The 19,671-nt window shown below is 52.0% G+C and overlaps 1 protein-coding gene across 1 annotated transcript; it reads left to right on the top strand.

The window, feature by feature from the left end:
* The first annotated feature begins 10,895 nt into the window (after window positions 1-10,895).
* RASL11B (RAS like family 11 member B) lies at window positions 10,896-15,400 on the top strand. The gene is made up of 4 exons (XM_025922298.2): window positions 10,896-11,195; window positions 11,819-11,875; window positions 13,018-13,094; window positions 13,869-15,400. The coding sequence occupies exons 1-4, from the start codon at window positions 11,054-11,056 to the stop codon at window positions 14,337-14,339; spliced, it is 747 nt and encodes a 248-aa protein (XP_025778083.1). The 5' UTR covers window positions 10,896-11,053; the 3' UTR covers window positions 14,340-15,400.
* Window positions 15,401-19,671: the final 4,271 nt, after the last annotated feature.

Here is a 19,671-nt window from a genome sequence, read left to right as displayed (position 1 = left end):
GCATTAGTAGTAATTTGGCGTGCACGTGCGCAGCAAGCGGGGCAGGAAGAAGAACCCACAAGGGGAGTCTTCGGTCAGGGACTGAAATATCCCTGTCAGTCCTGTCGGCCATCTTATAACAGACTTTTCCCTATCATTCCCCTCTTTGATGCCCCTTTAAACAGATCTAGGCTGTGAGAGGGCATCATCTTCATTTATTACAGGCTGGTCCTTTCCCTTAGTTCTCTGACTTTGGTTGTGACGATTCCCGACTGGTTTACAAAGTAACGGCATTTTTCTCTGAGGAAGATGCAGGTGCCCCCTTTCTCGTCAGTGAGGAGGTCAAGTGCCCGTCTGTTCTGGAGGGCAACTCCTGCCAGGGAACTTATTTGGCTCTGCAGGGACACTAGGGAGTCAGCCACTCCTTAGTCCCACAGAAGAGCCTGTGCCTCCTATGCCAGTCTCTGTCCCCATGGCTATTCCTGCCCCTAGGAGGACTGGTGGCAACACACTCATTTAGCCTGGGCGTTAGGGCTGAAGGCTTACAAATGAGGCCCAGAGTAGAGGCAACCAATACCGACAAAACATCCTACCCATAAGAGGAATACACTTGATTCCTCAAGTGTATCCTCAAGGATACACACAAGATTCCTCAAGCTGCTGTGTGTAGACCAGTCAGCTTCTGGGGTATGGCTGGAGCAGGGCTGAAGATCCTAAGGATCTAAGGCTCTCCAGAAGATCGCTTTGAGTGGGTTTGTCGGACTTGGGTCAGTCTTTCAAGTCTGGGGCTTCTCAGGATTGGCCCTCTTGACTCTGGAGTGGTGGACCCATGGAATGATACCTGTGACCTTGAGGGCAGTAGGGGTGGTCGGAATAATGGTATGAGGCCCAGTCCATTGTGGTTTGAGAGGGTCTTTTTTTCCAATGGTTGACCCAGACTGAGTCCCCTGTACAGACTGAGAAGGCTGTACGGGGGATCCTAAAGAGATTGAGTCCCTCTCTACGGTATATCGTTGTAACTCTATTAGGGTGGCCCCTAAAGCTTGAAGTTGTTTTCTTAATCCCCTATCCTCTATTTGGTGTAGGTTTCCTGGGAGGCTCCCTAGACACGGAGGGGGCCTCCCATATATTAGTTCAAAAGGGGAGGAACCTTGGGGCGCCTGGATGGCGCAGTCGGTTAAGCGTCCGACTTCAGCCAGGTCACGATCTCGCGGTCCGGGAGTTCGAGCCCCGCGTCAGGCTCTGGGCTGATGGCTCGGAGCCTGGAGCCTGTTTCCGATTCTGTGTCTCCCTCTCTCTCTGCCCCTCCCCCGTTCATGCTCTGTCTCTCTCTGTCCCAAAAATAAATAAACGTTGAAAAAAAAAATTTAAAAAAAAAAAAAAAAAGGGGGAGGAACCTTGAGTTCCTGGTGTGCAATGGGACATGCAGGAGGGCCAGGGGCAACGGGTCCGGCCACGGGCCCTCTGTTTCCTGACAGAACTTGGCTAAGCTTCCCTTGAGGGTATGATTCATTCGCTCTACTTTCCCTGAGCTTTGAGGCCGGTAACCAGTGTGAAGCTTCCAAGGGATGTTGAGGGAGTTGGTTAAAGTTTGCGTAACGTCCGCCACGAACGCAGGTCCGTTATCACTGTGGATTGTGGCCGGTAGGCTGAACCGGGGACAGTCTCTCTCAGGAGGACTTTAGCTACCTCCCGGCTCTGTTCTGTCCTGGTAGGGAAAGCTGTGACCCATCCAGAGTACGTACAGACTATTACCAGGAGGTATCTAAATCCTCGGCTTGGCTGGACATCTGTGAAGTCTATTTCTATATCTTCAAAGGGGGTAGCTCCTACCCTTTGGACACCTGGCAGGGGTCGCGGTGCAGATGGGGCATTATTCCTGGTGCAAATCACACACCGTTCGCTTATTGCTCAACATAACGCTGGCAGCTGGCTGATGTAGTATTGCTTTTTGAGGAGGGCTTCTAATGCAGTTTTTCCTAGATGGGTAAGTCGATGGTTTTCGCCTACTAGATGCCCTCCTAGGGCCGCTGGGAGGAAGATGCGCCCATCTAGCAGTTTCCGCCATCCTTTGTTGGTCTGGGTGGCCCCCTCGATTTTGGCCCATTTATTTTCTTTTTTAGTATATTTTGGTGGAGGGGTATCTGCCAGGGGTGTCAGGGCCATGGTAAGGGAGGGGACATTGTCTGCCTCCCTAATGACTGCTACTTTAGCTGCCCCATCCGCTAGGCGATTTCCTCCTGCCGTAGGGTCGTCTCCTTTCTGGTGTCCTTTGTTGTGTAGAACTGCAACCTTTTTTGGGAGCCAGTCAGCCTTGGGGAGTTTTAGTATTTAATATTTAGAATATTTAGTGTTCTTTATTTTTGATGGCTTTTCCCACCACGGTGAGGAGACGCCTCTCCTTGTAGATTGCCCCATGTATCCATACAGTGGCAAAGGCGTACCAAGAGTCAGTGTAGACGTTGACTCGCTTGTCTTTGCTGATGGTGAGGGCTCGGATTAAGGCATGTGATTCAGCCCGTTGGGCTGACCATCCCACAGGTAGGGCATTGGCCTCTAGGACTTCATCTGTGGTTGTCACTGCATACCCTGCCTTTCAAACGCCCTCTGTGATGAAACTGCTACCATCACGGAACAAGGTGAAGTCTGGGTTCTGTAGGGCCTGGTCACACAGATCTGGGCGGCTTGTGAATACTTGATCAGTCACTTTAGAACAGTCATGGTCTGGTTTCCCGGCCTCAGAAGATAGGAAAGTTGCGGGGTTTAGCGTCCGCACTGTTTCAAGAGCGACCCGTGGATTTTCGCAGAGGAGCCCCTGGTATCGTGCTAGTCGAGAGTTGGAGAGGAAGCGGTGTCCTTGAGTGGTCACGAGAGACGCGACAGCATGAGGGACCTTGACATTTAGTTCGTGTCCCAGGGTGAGTTTATCTGCTTCCTTAATGAGCAGAACTGTGGCCATCCTGTTGCCGCTGGGTCCAGCCTCTTCGACTGCTACTGGTCTTGCCAAGGGCCAACGGTCTGCGACCTTTTCCTTCTCACGCACAAAGAGATTAAAAGGCTTTTCTATATTTGGCAGGCCAAGGACTGGTGCCTGCCCCAAGGTGGCCTTTATCTCTAGAAAAGTGGCTTTGGCCTCCTCTGTCCAGACAGGGGGTTCTCGATCTGGTCCTACCAAGAGATTCTCACTATTGCTGGGAATCTGGGAATCCAGATTTGGCAGAATCCCACAGCCCTCAGGAATTCTCGTAGCCCCCTTTTAGTTTGGGGCTGGGGTAGGGAGGTGATGACCTTCTTTTTCTCTGGCCCTGGTGCTTTTTTTCCTTGGGTGAGGAGGAAGCCTGAGTATCAGATCTGCTGTTGGCAGATCTGTGCCTTTTTTCATGAGACCTGATACCCTGAGTCCGACAGGAGCTGGAGGAGGACCCTTGTGCCCTCTGTACAATTCTCTCGGGTATTGCTGCAAGGAGGACATCATCCACATACTGGAGAAGGGTGCAGCGTGTGGCCTCCCTTGGCAAGCCGGCAAGGTCTCTGGCCAGTGCCTCCCCAAAGAGGGCAGGCGAGTTTTTAAATCCCTGTGGGAGGTGCATCCAAGTCAGTTGTATCTGATGCCCTGTGTCTGCTTTGGTTCATTCAAAGGCAAACAAGGGTTGGTTCAGGGGGCCAAGCAGAGGCAGAAGAAGGCATCCTTTAAGTCTAGGCAGGTAAAGCATCTGGCAGAGCCTGGGATCTGGCTGAGGAGGGTGTACGGGTTCGGGACCACTGGGTGCAAGGAGCTTAAACTGGCCGGTATCCTCCTACCGGCTTCTTGACTGCAAGAGTGGGGTGTTCCAGGGTGATTGGCATTCAACCAGAATGCCTGCTTCTTTGAGGCTGGTCAGGTGTTCTTGGATGCCTGCCCTTGCCTCTTGTGGGGAGGGAGGTATTGCCGCTGTCTCTGTGGTTGAGCCCCTGGGATTAACTCTACAATGACAGGGGCCCGGGTGTGGGCAATTCCGGGGGGGTTGTCCTTGGCCCACACAGTAGGGAAGGCAGTCCTGAATTCGGGTGGGCCACTTGGCTGGGCCTGGGTGCAGAATAACCTCCATTTGGATCCAATCGGAGGCTGGTGCCTCCTGTTGGCTCAAAGGTTATTTGGGCCCCCAGCTTTGAGAGTATATCCTGGCCGAGGAGAGGGATAGGCCACTTAGGTAAGTAGAGGAATTCATGCCATACTGTGTGGCCCCCAGGTTCACATAAAAGTCATAGTTTGGCCCCCTACTTTTATTTTGACCGTGGGCTCATGGGGGCCAAGAAGTGAGCCTGGTCCCCGTCAGTCTGAATCTATTTCTGCTAGACCTGTGATGTCTTTTTTTGTAGGGTTCTTGTGCGTATCGCTGGGTTTTGGGGACATTTCCCCGGTTGGGACATTTATTCTTTTAATGTCCTTTCTCCTTGCAGTAGGTGCAGTGATCCCTTGCTAAGGAGGTTTTGGGCCTTCCCCCTTTTGGTGGCTGGACCTTCCCCATCTTTTTGTCGTGGCACTCTTGTGCCACGGGGTATAAGCATCGCATAGCCTTTCATAATAATCCCTGGGGGATTTCCCTTGCTGCTGGGCATGTTCATGGGCCCCTTGTTGGATCCTCCAGAGGAGAGCCCTTGGTACCGGTGGCTGTGGACTGGCATCTGGAGAGTGCCTGTGCCTGGCTGAGGGCACAATCTGGCCACTGGTCCAGGGGAGAGAGGATCTTCCAAGTCCGGACGTGGTGGGGAGACCGAAGGTGGTGGAGTATTGGGAACCAGGGGATTCATATGGTGGGGGCAAGATTGGCTCTTCCCCCGGATCACCAGTGAGAATTTGTGGAGGTCGAGACTTCTGCTGACCTTCCTTGGGCCACTTTGTCGAGGCGACTAAGACCCTAGTCTGTCCCTGTTTGTTGCAGGTAAATCGCACCCAAGGGGGAAGGGTTTGGGCAACCTCTAACCAGGAGTCTGTATACGGGAACTGATCAGGGTAACCTGGGTGTCTGGTGACAACATTCCAGACACGGCGGACCATTGAGACACCTAAGGTTCCCTCCAAGGGCCATCCTACACCAAAAGTGTGCCATTCTAACTCACATAGGGTCCTTAACTTGCCGGGGGTCATTTTAATTCCACAGTCTCCTGAAAACCCCTTCTTTGCTCTGTCCCGACCCCATAATGTTCCCGTGAGACAGCGTCGCAAAGACAGACAGAGTGGTAGGGGTGCCCCCTCTAATGAGGAGACCAGTCAGATGCCCATCTGGCCGTGTCCTGAAGGAATTCAGGTGACGCTTAGCCATAGCGGTCTCAGCTTTGTAACTTACGATCAGAAAACGATTCCGATGCTACCATAGACTGTGTGCTGTTCACCACGGAATCGCAGACCCGCGGGGCCCACTCAGACTCCCTGGGCTTTTGGGGACCTTAAGGGTGCCCACCCGGGGAGCCACAGAATCGAACTTGGCAGGCAAGCCAGATCGAGTTGCACATTCACACTCACATACATACCAGAGGTTATCACATTCCCTCCCACAGAATTTCTACCTGTGAGACCACTGAGGTCTCCAGGGAGTGATCAGGTCCCCCTTCCACCCCTATGGGTGGGCCAGACTGAAGTGGGGCCCCAGGCCTTACCAGTTCCGATGTCTGTCGGGTCCAGGTCCTCACCTGCCAAGTCTCCTGAGTCTGGGGGAAACTGCGGAGCGGGGCCGGCCTGAGGCGACCCAGCGGAAGACTGCCAAAAATCAAGCAGAGCTCGCCTTCGCCATTGAGATTCCTTGTTCTGTCACCGCCTTGCCACTTTCCCAAACCGGTGGCAACAAAAGGCCAACGCGTTTGGGTTTCCCGGTCAGGGAACCAAATGTTACAGAACCTGGTCTGGATCACCCGGCGGAAGAACCAAGCGGTGCTCGGGGATCTTGGAAGGCAGGAGGTTTATTTCACACCAACCCGCTCAGAGGAGATCACTCTCCAGGGGTCTGAGGCCTGAGCATAAGCACGTGGGACAATTTCTAGTCTGTTACTTCCGCATTGCGCATTAGTAGTAATTTGGTGCCTGTGGCAAGTGCCGTGGGAAGAAGAATGGGGGGGTGTTCAGTTAGGGACTGATAACTTACCAGGGGTCATTTTATTTCCCTATCAGCCCCATTGCCATCTTATAACAGATTTTTCCCTATCAAACTAGATGCTCTCAGATAAGATTTGCAAGGCAGAAGCAGGGAGGACGTCATCTCTCTGTGGCTTGGTTGTTTTCTGCTGTCAGGCTCCGTTGTGGAGATGCTGGGCTTTTCTGCCCTGTCCAGTCACTAGCTGTGTGGTTTTTGAGAAACAGAAGAGTGGAAGAGGTAGGGCTCCCTGGGTGGGCCAGTTCCGCAGCTCTGGGCGTCATTTTGCAGGCTAGGACTCTAGGCCTTCTGACAACATCGAATGCAGGTAACTCCCCACATTGATGATTTTTCTGTATAAATTGCTAAAGAGGCGTCTGTTTATTGGATCTAAACAGGTGGAGTTGACAAAAGTCTAAAACATAGGTATGGATGCTCAGGGAGATCTGATTTGAGAGCAGCCCTTGCTGACCTGAGCAGAGGAGAAGGTCATTTGACTTCCCTGGGGTGTGGTCCCACGCAAGAAGGGAGGAACACACGCTACTTCTGGGGCTTTTTTTTTTTTTTTTTTTTGTCAATAACTGTGCCTGTCCTTGGAAATCACCAGGACTCGTCCCTCTGAACGTCGGGATTCTCTCAAGGTAAGGCTTTTGCTTTTATTACCGAGCACCTCCTGTCTACTGGCCAATGCTGTTTCCCCTGCAGACTAACCCAGGTCAGTCCACACTCCCCACCTCTGAGGTCTCTTTCACACTCGCTCAAACAGGTGCATATGTGCACATGCACACGCACACGTCCCTGTACACAATACACAACATTTTCAACGACTTGAATTTTTTCACATTCTTCCTTAATTCCCACAATCCAGGTGTTTTGATCCATCATGTAATCGTCTGGCTCCCGAATTTTCCCTCTCAAAGCATTTTCTCACATTGTATTGAAATTGCTCATTCACTTCTCTGTCTCCCATGTTAAATGTAACTGCAGTGATGGCAAAGACCGTGTCTGCCTTGTTTGGCGGTGTAGACCCAGGACCCGGCATAGTGCCTGCTATACCCATGTCCCAGACATTTAACATTGAATTTATATTCTTCTGTTTTTTTTTTAATTTAAAAAAAAAATTTTTTTTTTTACATTTATTTTTGAGAGACAGAGTGAGAGACAAAGCACAAGCAGGGGAGGGGCAGAGAGAGGGAGACACAGAATCCAAGCAGGCTCCAGGCTCCGAGCTGTCAGCACAGAGCCCGACACGGGGCCCAAACCCATGAACCGCGAGATCGTGACCCGAGCTGAAGTTGGACGCTCAACCGACCGAGCCACTCAGGAGCCCCTATATTCTTCTGTTCTAAGGGCTTGCAGAAATCGGATTGTCTCAGAAGCTCTCAGATCAAAGATCAGCTCTAAAGATCAAAGGAGGTGATAGAAACTCCAGGTGCTGAGGCAAAACTGGGACTTGGCAAAATGTTTCTTTTCCTCCCTAGGTCTCTCATGTTCCCCGCCTCCCATCCTCATCTCTTTTAGCTCAACCGGAACAAACAAACAAACAAACAAAACAGAGAGAGAGCAGTTCAGACCACTTTGCTGCATTGTGTCACAGGAGACCATCTCACTGTGAACATCCTGGCTATTTTCTATGTTATTCATCCTTCTTAGACTTTGGCCCTGTCCCTTATATGATACGTGGTCTTAGAGGAATTTTTAATCTAAGACTCTGTTTTCTCATTTGGAAGCATGGGGCCTTACAGATGGCCGCAAATTCCTTTGCACTATTCCCATCTTAAGGTGGGATCTGTGTCTCTGCACCTTGACCAATGGAATATAGCAGAAGAGATCTGTTGCACAGCCCTTAAGAGACTGGCAGCTTCCTGGGGTGCCTGGATGGCTCAGTAGGTTAAGTGCCTGGTTTCGGCTCAGGTCATGATTCATGATTCCCCCCCCCCAGTTCAGGAGTTCGAGCCTCGCATCTGGCTCTGTGCTGACAGCTCAGAGCCTGGAGCCTGTTTGGGATTCTGTGTCTCCCTTTCTCTCTGCCCCTCCCCTGCTCATGCTGTGTCTCCCTCTCTCTCAAAAATAAATAAACATTAAAAAAAAAAAGAGAGAGAGACTGGCAACTTCCGCTTCCTGTCTTAGAATACTAAGGGAAGCTACCCGCCATGCTGTGGGGGAGCCCGAGCTAACCACAGAGAGAGGTCAGATGGTGAGAGAGACGCCAGCTCGTTCCAGCTGCCCCAGTCATTCCAGCTGAAATGCAGATGTGTGGATGAAGAAGCTATCTTGGACACCCAGCCCCGATGAGCCTTCAGATGACTCCAGCCAAAGCTGCCATCCAACTACACAACATGAGAGGCCCCAGGTGAGGACTGCCCAGCAGGGCACAGTCAGCCCACAGAACCGTGAGCCACTAAGGCCTGGTGTGGTTTACTAAGAGCAATACAGAACTGCAAGTGGAAGTAATGATCATATCTACCTCCTGGGACTGCTGTGAAGGTAAAGTGAGATTCTTATATGCTGAATCCCTAGTCTGCTGCCTGGAATAAAACAAGCTTTTAGTAAGTATCAATTCCCCTGCCCCTCCCCCTTCCTTTTTATCAGTTCTACCCATTTCCAAGAAGGGGTAACTCTCAGTGTCCTTATCTGAAGCAAGCAGGGTGGAGGTGGGCGATTTGCTAGGCGTTTTTTTGTTTTTTTTTTAATCTGAAGAGCTCCCTTTTCTTTTTCTAACTTTCCCTTGTGTCTTTCTTTTCTGTGTTCTTTAAAGCACAGCCAGATCATTTAGACCTAAAATAAGAATACCAAATCCAGCCTTTTGTGTGTGTGATTTTTCAGACAGAAAAATCATAGGTTTAGTACAGGCTCGTGGTCATGAAAATCAAGCTCCAGAAGCAAAAATGATCCAAAGCAAAATTCCCCTGACAATTTTTGTCATGTCTGTGTATGAGTGTGCGTGTGTGTGCAAAAAGCAGTTAAAAACTTGATGCAATTATTTAACGATGTATAAGCATCATAGAATTACAGGCTTCTTCGGGGGAGCGGTTAAAAAGTACATGATTCCCTGTAATTATAGTCTTGGTACGTTTGCTTTTATAGAAAACAAAATTCAAGTTTGATTTAAACCGCGCAAAAAGACCTCATGCATATCGGAAATGCTCTTTTTCCTTCCAACTCAAATGGCAAATTAATTTCATTCTTGTGATCTTCCTGGAAGTCAACCTTTTATCATGTTTATTGCCAAGGTTTTGTGTCTTGGTAAAGCTTCCCCTCCTCTACTTGCTACCAAGGCAGTTTGAGATTACCCCCTCTATCTCCCCGTCGAATTCCCACAAACACCTAAATGGAAAGGCAAGAGGGTTCATCTCAGAGTCTGAGCTGGGTCAGTTTAATGAACTCTGTCAAATACCTGGTCAGTTAAGTTCAGGGCATGCGGGGCAATCAAACTAGATGCCTGACACATATAGATAAAGGAATGGGTTTATTTTACTTTTTGTATTTAAATCTTTAGTGGAGGCCTGGACACAAAGCCACACCGTTGGCTGCCATATGCCCCCAGGATAAAAGCCTCTGGAACAGCTGGGGGCCCACAAGGTTAGAACGGTGGGGAGGAGAGCCCTTAGCCGAGAGAGAGGGAGAGGGAGTGTTCGGTGACATTCTGCAGTCAGTTCCAGCTACAGAATGTCGCCCGGATGGGGCCTGCCACTGAAGACTTCCCCTAAAAAGAACGCAAGGGGCTTGAGCTTGGGATTGAATGAGTGCCAACCCACGTCTTCCGTGGCATCAAGTCAGTTAACCAAGAGTCTTGCCTTTCCTTATAACCACAAACTAAGGGCTGCGGACCCTTTCCGGGTTCCCAACCCAGTCGGTATCCAGAGACAGCTGGGGTTACTGTTTTCTTTCCATTTCACAGCTCTCTGAGGAGGTGTGACTGTGTGTGAAGCTCTAGAAAGCTTGTTCTATAATTACCTTCTGATTTGCCTCTGAGTGCGCAGTACACCCACCCGACCGGCTGTGTGTTCACGCGCTGCGTGTGTTCACGACCCTGCGCGCTGGGGTCGGAGAACGTGGGTCTACAACAAAATGGGTGACATGACTTTGTCCCAGTGGTAAATGTCACATCTCAGGGGAGTGGATACGGGGTTTTTGTAACTAATTGCCATCACAGCCAAATCTACGATCCGGACGCACTCAAGTCAGTGCAACCACGCCTCAAATGAAGGAGACTGCACGGGGCCAGGAAGCAGGACGCGCACTTTCCGACCCCAAGCGCTCACACCCCCGAGGCCCTGGCCAGCACGTTCCCCACCGCGCGTGGGCGTGCAGGCCGGAGGCCCCGCAGCGTGCTTCGAGAAGCAGGCGCACGGGATGGGGACCCGGGGGGGGGGGGGCGCCCTGCCCAGGATCTGCTCTTGGAGAGCCCTGCTCGCCGCCGCCGCCGCCGCATCCCCCGCGCCCGCCCGGAGGCCCAGCCCCGTCCGGTTCCCAGAACCCGAGGCGCCCCCAACCACGCAGCCACAGCATCGGCCGCGTGCCCGCTCAGCGGGACCCCGGTCGGCACCGGCGCTGCCTTCCTCCGCGCCCGCCACTGGTTGCGCCTTCGGCTCGCGCCCACACGTTGCCCAGTCTCGGATCCGCAGCCCCATTTTCCGCACGCCTCACGGGGCCCCACACTGGCTCCCGGCGCCCCTAGGGGCGCGGGGCGCGCTGAGCGGCGCCGGGGGCGGAGCCTCGCGGGGGCGCCCCGGGATTGGCCGCGGGAGGCAGAGGGCGGGGCGAGCCCCGGAGAAAACAGCGCGCGCGCAGCCCGGAGGCCGTCCCAGTCCCGATCTGGAGCTACTCCGAGCAGCTGCGCGGCTGCGCTTTGGTGCCTTTATTCCGCGGACCCCTCGGGCAGGGTCCTCCCACCGGCTCCAGCGCAGCACACGCGTCCTCCCGCCCCGCAGGTGCCGCGTGGTGCAGCCCCGGCTGGAGCGGCGATGCGCCTCATTCAGAACATGTGCACCATCGCCGAGTATCCCGCCCCGGGCAGCGCCGCCGCCGCCGACTGCTGCCTGGGGGCGGCGGGCCGCCGCCTTGTCAAGATCGCGGTGGTGGGGGCCAGTGGTGTGGGCAAGACCGGTGAGTCTTCGTGCTCGGCAGTCCCGGGGGCTGGACGGGGGCGGCCCCCTAGGAGTTGCGTGTGACCGAGGCGTGGGGGAGAGGTGGGAGCTGCAGCTGACCGCCCGTCCCCTCCTCCTGATCCGCTGCCCCTCCGGAAGGACCTGAGCCAGCCTTGCCTCCAACTCCCTTCTTGGACAGATGAGGGAAACGGGGATCCTGAATGGCCAGGCCGCCTTCTGGGCACCACCGGCGCAACTGGGATTAGAACTTTGGGGGTTTTGAGCCTCTGGCAGTGCCTGGAACTGAAAGGGAACTTAGTGAACGGAAGCCCTCCTGGAGGACTTTCAGGTTGGGAAAGACATTCGTCTCTTGGAAGGCTTAGGTGTGGCTCAGGCGGGCTCAGAGGAGGCGGGTGGGCCAAATGACCCTTCCAGCTGGACAGAGCCATAATTCATGATGCCTTCTAGCCTCTCTCCGTTGTGTCTGGAAGAAGGGTCGAGGAGCTGCAGGGTAGGAATTTCACTTGGTGGCCGCCCGGCTTGCTTTCTCTGGGAGAGCTGTTTCCCGGGCTGGGGGTGGGTGGAGACCAATGTAACTTCTCATGCCAGAGTGAACTCTCCTTTATCTCTTCTGCCCTGCAGCTCTGGTGGTCCGCTTCCTCACCAAACGATTCATTGGTGACTACGAAAGGAACGCAGGTGAGCAGATGCAAAATTTGGGGAGAGCCCTCTCAGCTTGCACAGCACTGCAGGGTCTCCCAGGCAGGCTCCTTCACAGTGACAGTCTGGGCGACAGGATCCTGCCACTTACAATTTTGCTTGCCCCCTCCCGTGCTCCCCCCCCTCCCATAACTGCCATCTGGCCTCATTCCATTCCAAGCCCATTCATCATTTTATCAAGTGCCTGAAAGTATTCTCCTTGGTATGTTTTAACTATAGGGACCCCAGTTGGAAGCACCCTTTGTACTCAAGAGCCTCCCCCTTCAAAACACTCCTGCAAAAGTCATAAAAAAAAAAAAAAAAAGATGGCCAACTCCTCCCCCCACCCCTCTCCCTCTCTGTTGGCTGCCTTTCAGAGGTGACCTTTTAAAGCAAAGGCCAAAGGAAAGCAGTTGTAAACCTAAAGTTCTTTTTTCTTAACAAAGAAAGAATAACTGGATGGTAGAATTTGAGGAGGAGGGCTCCCGAATAAATGAGAAGACACTATTTCAATGTCTCTGATTAAGGATGGCCACTGGGGAGGCTTAAGGGCTTTCTACCTATGCTCTGTTAGCAAATTGCTTAAATCCTTAGACCATATTTAGTACCTAAGGGGATTATTCGAACTGTGCTGCATAAACCATCCCAAGATAAGGCATTGCAGCCTTCTGCTTTGATGTAGATTTGGCTACCATCATGTCACGTTTTTATTCCAACTGATAACGTTGGCTGTGCATTTATGAACAATATTTGCCTACCAGGCTATTGTGCTTAATGATTAAATTTACATCAAAGAGTTGTGAAGTACTAAAACAAAAACAAATACCATGCATGCTGAACAAGAAGATTTACTTCAAGGAAATACTTTAGATATGGAAGAAATTGGACAAATCAGTTTCCAAAATCCTGCAAACCTTGCCTTGGATTTAATAAAGCCACAAATCTGGGGTTAACATTGCAGTTAAAAAGAAAAATAACTGAGATGAGCTCATTAAGTAGAATAAACTATAGCTTATTTTTGTGCATTGGTTTAAGTTATATTGTCTTTTCTATTTAAAAAATCCCACCATGTTTTAAAAGTTGTGCAAGAAGGAAAAACTTTTTTTTTTCTTTTTTTTTTTTTTTTTTTTTTGCCTTTGCAGGTAATCTCTATACCAGACAAGTCCAAATAGAAGGTGAAACCCTGGCTATTCAGGTTCAAGACACGCCAGGTATTCAGGTAAGAAGCTCTGAGGTTCGGGACTAAGTCAGGCTATGGGATTGTTCAGTTCTCAGGATGCCTCATGCTAAAGAGGAGAGAAATTTGGGGGAGTCCCATCTAGGCCTTTCCATGTTGCTTGTCACTTCCGTGTTATTTGGCCGTTGGTCAGTCTTTGCCTGGCTTAATTTGGGAGATTTGGCTCAGGGGCACAGATCTTCTCTTAGGCGGATTCTGTCTGGGAGGAAAGACCAAACCACGCTTGGAATTGGCAAAGTTTCCTTGCTGTGCTTAAAAAGAGTGGTTTTTACATGTGTGTATTTGGTATTAAAAATCAAACATTTAGGTGTAGTCTGCAAATGCTTGGGATCACTTTTATATTGTGGAAAGTTACTCTATAGACAAAAGAGCCATGCTGGTGTATGTGTGTGTTTTTTTCCCTCTTGAACTGGGCAGTTCTCCAGGTTTAAATGCTTCCAGCTCCTATCTTTACTTCCCCAGACTTACTGTCTAGCCAGTTAATTTCCCATTTTGTGCAACTACAAAGTCTCTCTGCGCGGAGTTCTCTGCAGGTCAATTTTCCACTCGAGTGTGGTGAGCTGCACTGTTATTTATTCCAACCGTGTGCAGCTGGATCAACATATTGTCAAGAAAGCCGGACTGTGTGCGGATATAACTTGTTGATGGCCTGCAGCCTGGCGTTACCGTCGAGGGCGCTTTTGAACCCGCTGTCCAGCCAGGCCAGGGCTCTTTCCGGCCCTCACCGTTCGCCTTGCCGTCACCCCTGTCTTTCAGGTCCACGAGAACGGCCTGAGCTGCAGCGAGCAGCTGAATCGGTGCATTCGCTGGGCAGATGCCGTGGTGATCGTGTTCTCCGTCACTGACTACAAGAGCTATGAACTCATCGGCCAGCTCCACCAGCACGTGCAGCAGCTACACCTGGGCGCCCGGCTGCCCGTGGTGGTCGTGGCCAACAAAGCTGACCTGCTGCACATCAAGCAGGTCGACCCTCAGCTCGGACTGCAGCTGGCCAGCGTGCTGGGCTGCTCGTTCTATGAAGTGTCGGTCAGCGAAAATTACAACGACGTCTACAACGCTTTCCACGTCCTGTGCAAGGAAGTGAGTCACAAACAGCAGCCCAGCAGCACACCAGAGAAGCGGAGAACCTCCCTCATTCCCAGGCCCAAGTCCCCCAACATGCAGGACCTGAAGAGGAGGTTCAAGCAAGCCCTCTCTGCCAAAGTGAGGACTGTCACCTCTGTCTGAAGCAGGGACACTCGGGGGGGTTTGGTCTTCCCAGGAAGAGGGCCTGAGGTTCTTGCAGCACAGGAATGATGGGTGCTGGCAGTCATTCACGGTTCCAGCAGGAGCCGGAGCAGAGCGGCCAGGAGGGTCTGTGGGACTGCTACAGAAACTTCCGTTCTGAGCCGGGGAGGGGGGGGGACAGGATTGATGAGGCTGGAATGAGCCCACTGAGCCACTCTGAGTATGTGAAATGTGCTCCACATCTTTTCCTTTGGAGTGGGGAGGGCGGCGTAACCGCTTTGGATTTTGTTCCTGACCTTGTAAATGACGGTCAGTTGTAGTTTCCGCAAATATATGGATGTGGTTGATGGTGGGAACGAGAGAACAGCTTAACCACTCCCAGCCTTTCCACGTTTTCTCTCTTCTTTCTTTTTTCCCTTTTCTCCCTCCCCCCCCCCCCCGCCCCCCCAAGAGGAAGGACTGCTTTTTCCTCTTACGAGTCTGATTCGCATCTCTGGGACACTGTTCCTTACAGAATGCCTTTCTAACCTGAAGGACACCCGAGATTTCTTCTTTAAAGAACAAGGAGGAAAATACTACCCCCACCCCCAATAAAGGGTGGGGTTTATGGGCCAGATGTTATGTATATGGACGGACATCCGGAAGCTTATATGGCCTGCAGGAAGGGCTGCTTCCTCCTGACACAGGAGGAGTATGTTCAGTTGAGCATGTGTTAAATGGTTGAGAACTCAAACTCTTCAGTCCTAGACTTTGAGTAATTGTGAGACTGTATAATTTTTTTTTTTTTTTTTTAGCTGTTGCATCAGGTACAGGAAAAAAAAACCGTGTTCATTGATTTTGATGTGATTTGTGTAAATGGCACACGGCAATGACGTTGGGTTGTTTCCTAGGCCTGGCCGAGTGTGGCTTAAGTACGGAAAACACTGTCTTACAGCGAGTGCACGGATACAGGGGCGACCGCCAAATCCCGTACACAGACGCACTTTAAGAAGCCACTCATGCTTTGGCTTAAACTGTAATTAATTTATTTTATGTACAATAAATCTCATTTTAAAAGCGTAGACCTCTGGCTTGGTCTCCATTGAAATGTTCACTTTCTGTCCTTCAGACAAAGTGTCCCTCAGTGACTTGTCCTTACTGGGCACTTTGAGTGAGGCGTTACGGCCTCCTAGGGTTACCTCTTGGTTTCACAGCCAACTGACGAGATGCCTTCTCTTCACCCCCTTTTACAGAGGAGGAAACAGGCTTACAGACCAGCTAACCAACTTGTCAAAGGCCCCACCCAGCCTGGGAGCGCTGGAACTGTATTTTGCCGCTTTCTAGTCAAGAGTAGCGTGTCTCCTATTCATTTCCTTCACGACCCTCCAGGTAAAGCGAAGACAAGCGTCCAGCTCTGTGTCTTACGCTGTTAGTACAGCTCGGCGAAGCCTCGAAGATAACACGCTTCTGCACAAGATAACGGCTTCTCTCTAGACGTGTGGCTTATTTGGCAAACTCCTTGGGGTATGGTGCTTTCAAAAAGTGTGCTTTGTTCCCATTGTAGAAGCTCGGAGCTGTTGATCTGGGGCTGGTCAAGAGCCCTTCCTGCGTCTGCTGCTGCCACAAACGTAGGTGCCGAAACCGCCGGGCTTCTCTCCCCTGCTTCCATCTGGGACTGGGAGACCTTTCATGCAGGCCACGTTGAGTTGCCATCTTTACAGACCCGTAACAACACCTCTGAGGAGGGCCTTCACGTACATGACCTCATTGAATCCTCAGGGTACCCCTGTGAGGAGGGAGGGGAGGAAATACCACCATTTACAGGTGAGGAAAACAGGCTCTGAGTTTTGAGCGATGTCCGCAAGGTGGCACAAAGGACAGGAGTCAACGTCTTCTGAATGTATGCCATGTTCTTATTTCTTCATAATGTTTCATGCACAGGGCACTGCTTGGCCATGGGACCAAGGCAAGCAGTCAAAATGGCCGCCTATTGAGGGCCTACTGCGTTATGGTGCCAGATTTCCAAATCTTTTCCCACAGGGTAGATATCCTGCCTGCTCTTGACAGGGCTTCTGGTGACACCCCAAACCTGCCTGATATGGAGGGCAGTTGTCCACACTTACCCATAACCTAACCTCTGAGAAGGTGATGGGTGTGGGGGGGGGGGGGCAGGGCGAGGAACGGTATTCGCGTGAGATTCTAAAAACGCCTCCGTTCAAAGGCACTGACAATCATCTCCAAGGGCTTTCTGCTTGCTTTTGGTTTCATTCGTTTTCTGTGGTTCTATTAACAATGTCCAGTGACCAAGAGGTTAAACTTTATATACCTAGCAGAGGTCCTCTACCCATGTTCTGGAATTAACGAAGACACAAAGTTTTCCTGGGGGCTTTATCTCGGAAAGGTGCTGAGTAGCGCTGCCCCGCCATCCATTTACGGGCACACCGTTTCCTTCCCCACCCCCGCCCATCTGCTCTCCGAGCCTGCAGACGCCTGGGCCGTCCTCTCCTCCCTGTGAGCTTCACGTCCTGACCTCCTGGCACTTCATGGTTGCCCCTCACTTTCCCACTATGCTGGACTCCATCGCTCTTTACCTCGGAAGTTAGGGTGGGAAGGGGGTCTCAGAACTGCCCTCCATCCAGGGGGATGAAGTGTCTGTGAGAGAGACCCTGCTGGGAAACCTCCCAGGTCCCAGTTCTGCGCAGCGTCTCAGGCTAACTTAAATATTTATAGTTCTGGAAGGAACACACCATATTTTCTTCTCACGAATTTAGCTTCATGTTTCATTACCTTTGCGCATCTCTTTCATTATTAGTGTTTCTTAATCCCTCTGTGTTGGTTTTAACATTTCTGAACTGCAACCATATGGCACTGAGAAACCGCGTCTCCCACCTAGGACGGGGACCGCCTCCTTGGCCACCAGGGGAAGGAAAGGGAGGGATCGGTGGTGGGGGGGGGGTGATGGAGAAAGGAAGGGAATTAAAATTCATTGAGCATTTGTAAGGTGCCCGATTATAAATGCTCTCCTTTCATCTTTTGAAGAATCCTCTGAGGAAGGTAATGCTAGCACTCCCATCTTAAAGATGGGGAAACTGAGGCTCAGGGTACATCACCTGCTTGGGCCACACAAGTAGTAACAATGAATGTTCCTGTTTATTGAAACCTGTGTCAGGCTGTCGCGGGTATGGGAAATAATGTTCCCCACACCAACCCCACAGACGACTTTTAGTCCCTTCTACAGGTAGGCGGAAGGGAGGCGCCGAAGAATGAAGGAGCTGGTCCAGCTCCTAAGGAGCGGATTCAGGACTCCCCCCGCCCCCCACGCCCGTCTAGAGCCACAGCCCAGCCCCTGGGCAGCCAGCCCCAGCTTCCCCGCTCCCCTCCTCCAAGCAAAGTGCCCCCGGGTGCTCTCCTCTTCTTTGGCGGACCCTGGTCCTCCCTGCCCGGGCCCACTTTCCTCCATCCCCCTGTGGCAGGCTTGGGTTTGGGGCTCCTCCCCGGCCCCAGGCCCCCTGGCCGGCCACATCTGCTGTGGCCATCAGTCTGGCTCACTGGCCTCCAGTCCCGGCTCGGTAATAAAGACGCAGGCAGGGGCTGGGGGCGGGGGGGTGGGGGGGGTGGGCAGCACCGCCCACAGCCCGTCAGCCTCACGACCGACCGGATCCGGGCCTGTCTTGCTGTCTGGCTTTCCAGTTTCCTCCCCGCCGCAAATCAAAACCATTCGGAGCGCTCTGCGGCCCGCCGGCGGCGTGGTGTGCCGGGTGGGAGAACCTTTCTGCCTTCCCCGGGGCTCCTGCCAGCCCCCAGCCTGCTTGGAAGGTGGGCGTGCCCACGGGGCGCCCCTCCTTCTGGAGACACGGGCCACTTGGACATTTCGTTTTACACCCCGAGGGAGAAAACAAAGGCGTTTTCCGAAAAGGCTTGTGGGCAGATCCCTCACAGGAGAGCAGTTGGGTAACTCTTGGTCCTGCCCCTGCAGGGGTGGGGTGTGGGGGATTGTCCCGCAGAGTCTCTGCCGGTAAGTTAACGCAGGCCCTCAGGGGATGGCCAAGACGGAATCATAGGGCTTTATTTATTACAGTAACTGCACTAGGAGACCTGATGTTTTCTGCACTCCCTTTAGAAGTTTCTGGGAAGTTCTTACCGTCCTCCTCACTTCCCTAACTTGGTGTGAAGAGAACAGGATTAGGGTTGTTACTGGTTGTGGCAAGATCCCAGCCACCCCCTCTCCCTTCTCAAATACGCTCCATCATCTGGTTTTGTCTTTTTTTTTTTTTTTTAATTTTTTTTTAAACGTTTATTTTATTTTTGAGACAGAGAGAGACAGAGCATGAGCGGGGGAGGGGCAGAGAGAGAGGGACACACAAAATGGGAAGCAGGGGGCCATCAGCCCAGAGCGGGGCTTGAACTCACGGACCGCGAGATCATGACCTGAGCTGAAGTCGGACGCTTAACCGACTGAGCCACCCAGGCGCCCCTGGTTTTGTCTTTTAACATTCCTTTTGAGAGAGAGACCGAGGAGTTTTTTAATGTTTCTTAAGGAGGGATGGCAGACATTTATAATACTGGAGTATTTGTTACTGAAATTCTGGTTCTGCTAACCAAGCTAAAATAAACAAGAGTGGTCTTGAGGGGAGCTTGACGGAATTCTTTGTTACTGGGATAACACTGGAATGGAAGGGGCCCTGGTGTAAACAGAGCCATTTCCATAGCCCTGGCCCTCTGGGGACAACCTTTGGCGGACACGGCCCCCGGGGTGCTTCCAAACGCTCGGCGAGCCCGCGCTGTTTGCCGCAAAGCGGACTCCAGACGGAAGGTTCACCAAGGCAGAAGTCAATTGCTGCACAGTATTTACACCTCTATCAACTGTGTTTGGGGAGAGTGGCCTGTGAGGTCCTTGGCAGAAGGGCCGCATCTGTGTGTGCTTGTTTTGTCCCCGCCAGCCAGAGTTCAGGTGGCAACACTCAGACCCAGGCCCGAGAGAGAAGAAACCAGCACGACAGCCCGGCCGTCTTGGAAGCCACCTTCAGGCAGCCCAGATCCCTTTAGAATTGGCACATTGGCATGTGGTTGAATCGGGTGTCAGCCTCAAGGAGGTCAAGCTCAGAATCCACCCAGACTTCGGGGCTAACGTTCATTCGTGATGGAGAAGCTGCTGTCGGAGACAACGTGAGGCCCTGAATGAGCCATCATTAGACATTTACCACCAATAATGGGGATTCCTACAGGCTCTTGGCCAGCTTTGCCATGTGCCATGTCCTAAGTGCTTCACACGGATTTATTATTTTATTTCTCACGCCAACCCGATGAGGTCGGCCCTATGATCTGATTCCACGGTCCGCTGAGAACCGAAGAA

Source organism: Puma concolor, chromosome B1 (genome assembly GCF_028749965.1).
Source record: "Puma concolor isolate L17-30 chromosome B1, mPumCon1.1.hap2, whole genome shotgun sequence".
In the NCBI taxonomy this organism is placed as follows: Eukaryota; Metazoa; Chordata; class Mammalia; order Carnivora; family Felidae; genus Puma; species Puma concolor.
This window is presented reverse-complemented; position numbering and strand designations above follow the sequence as displayed.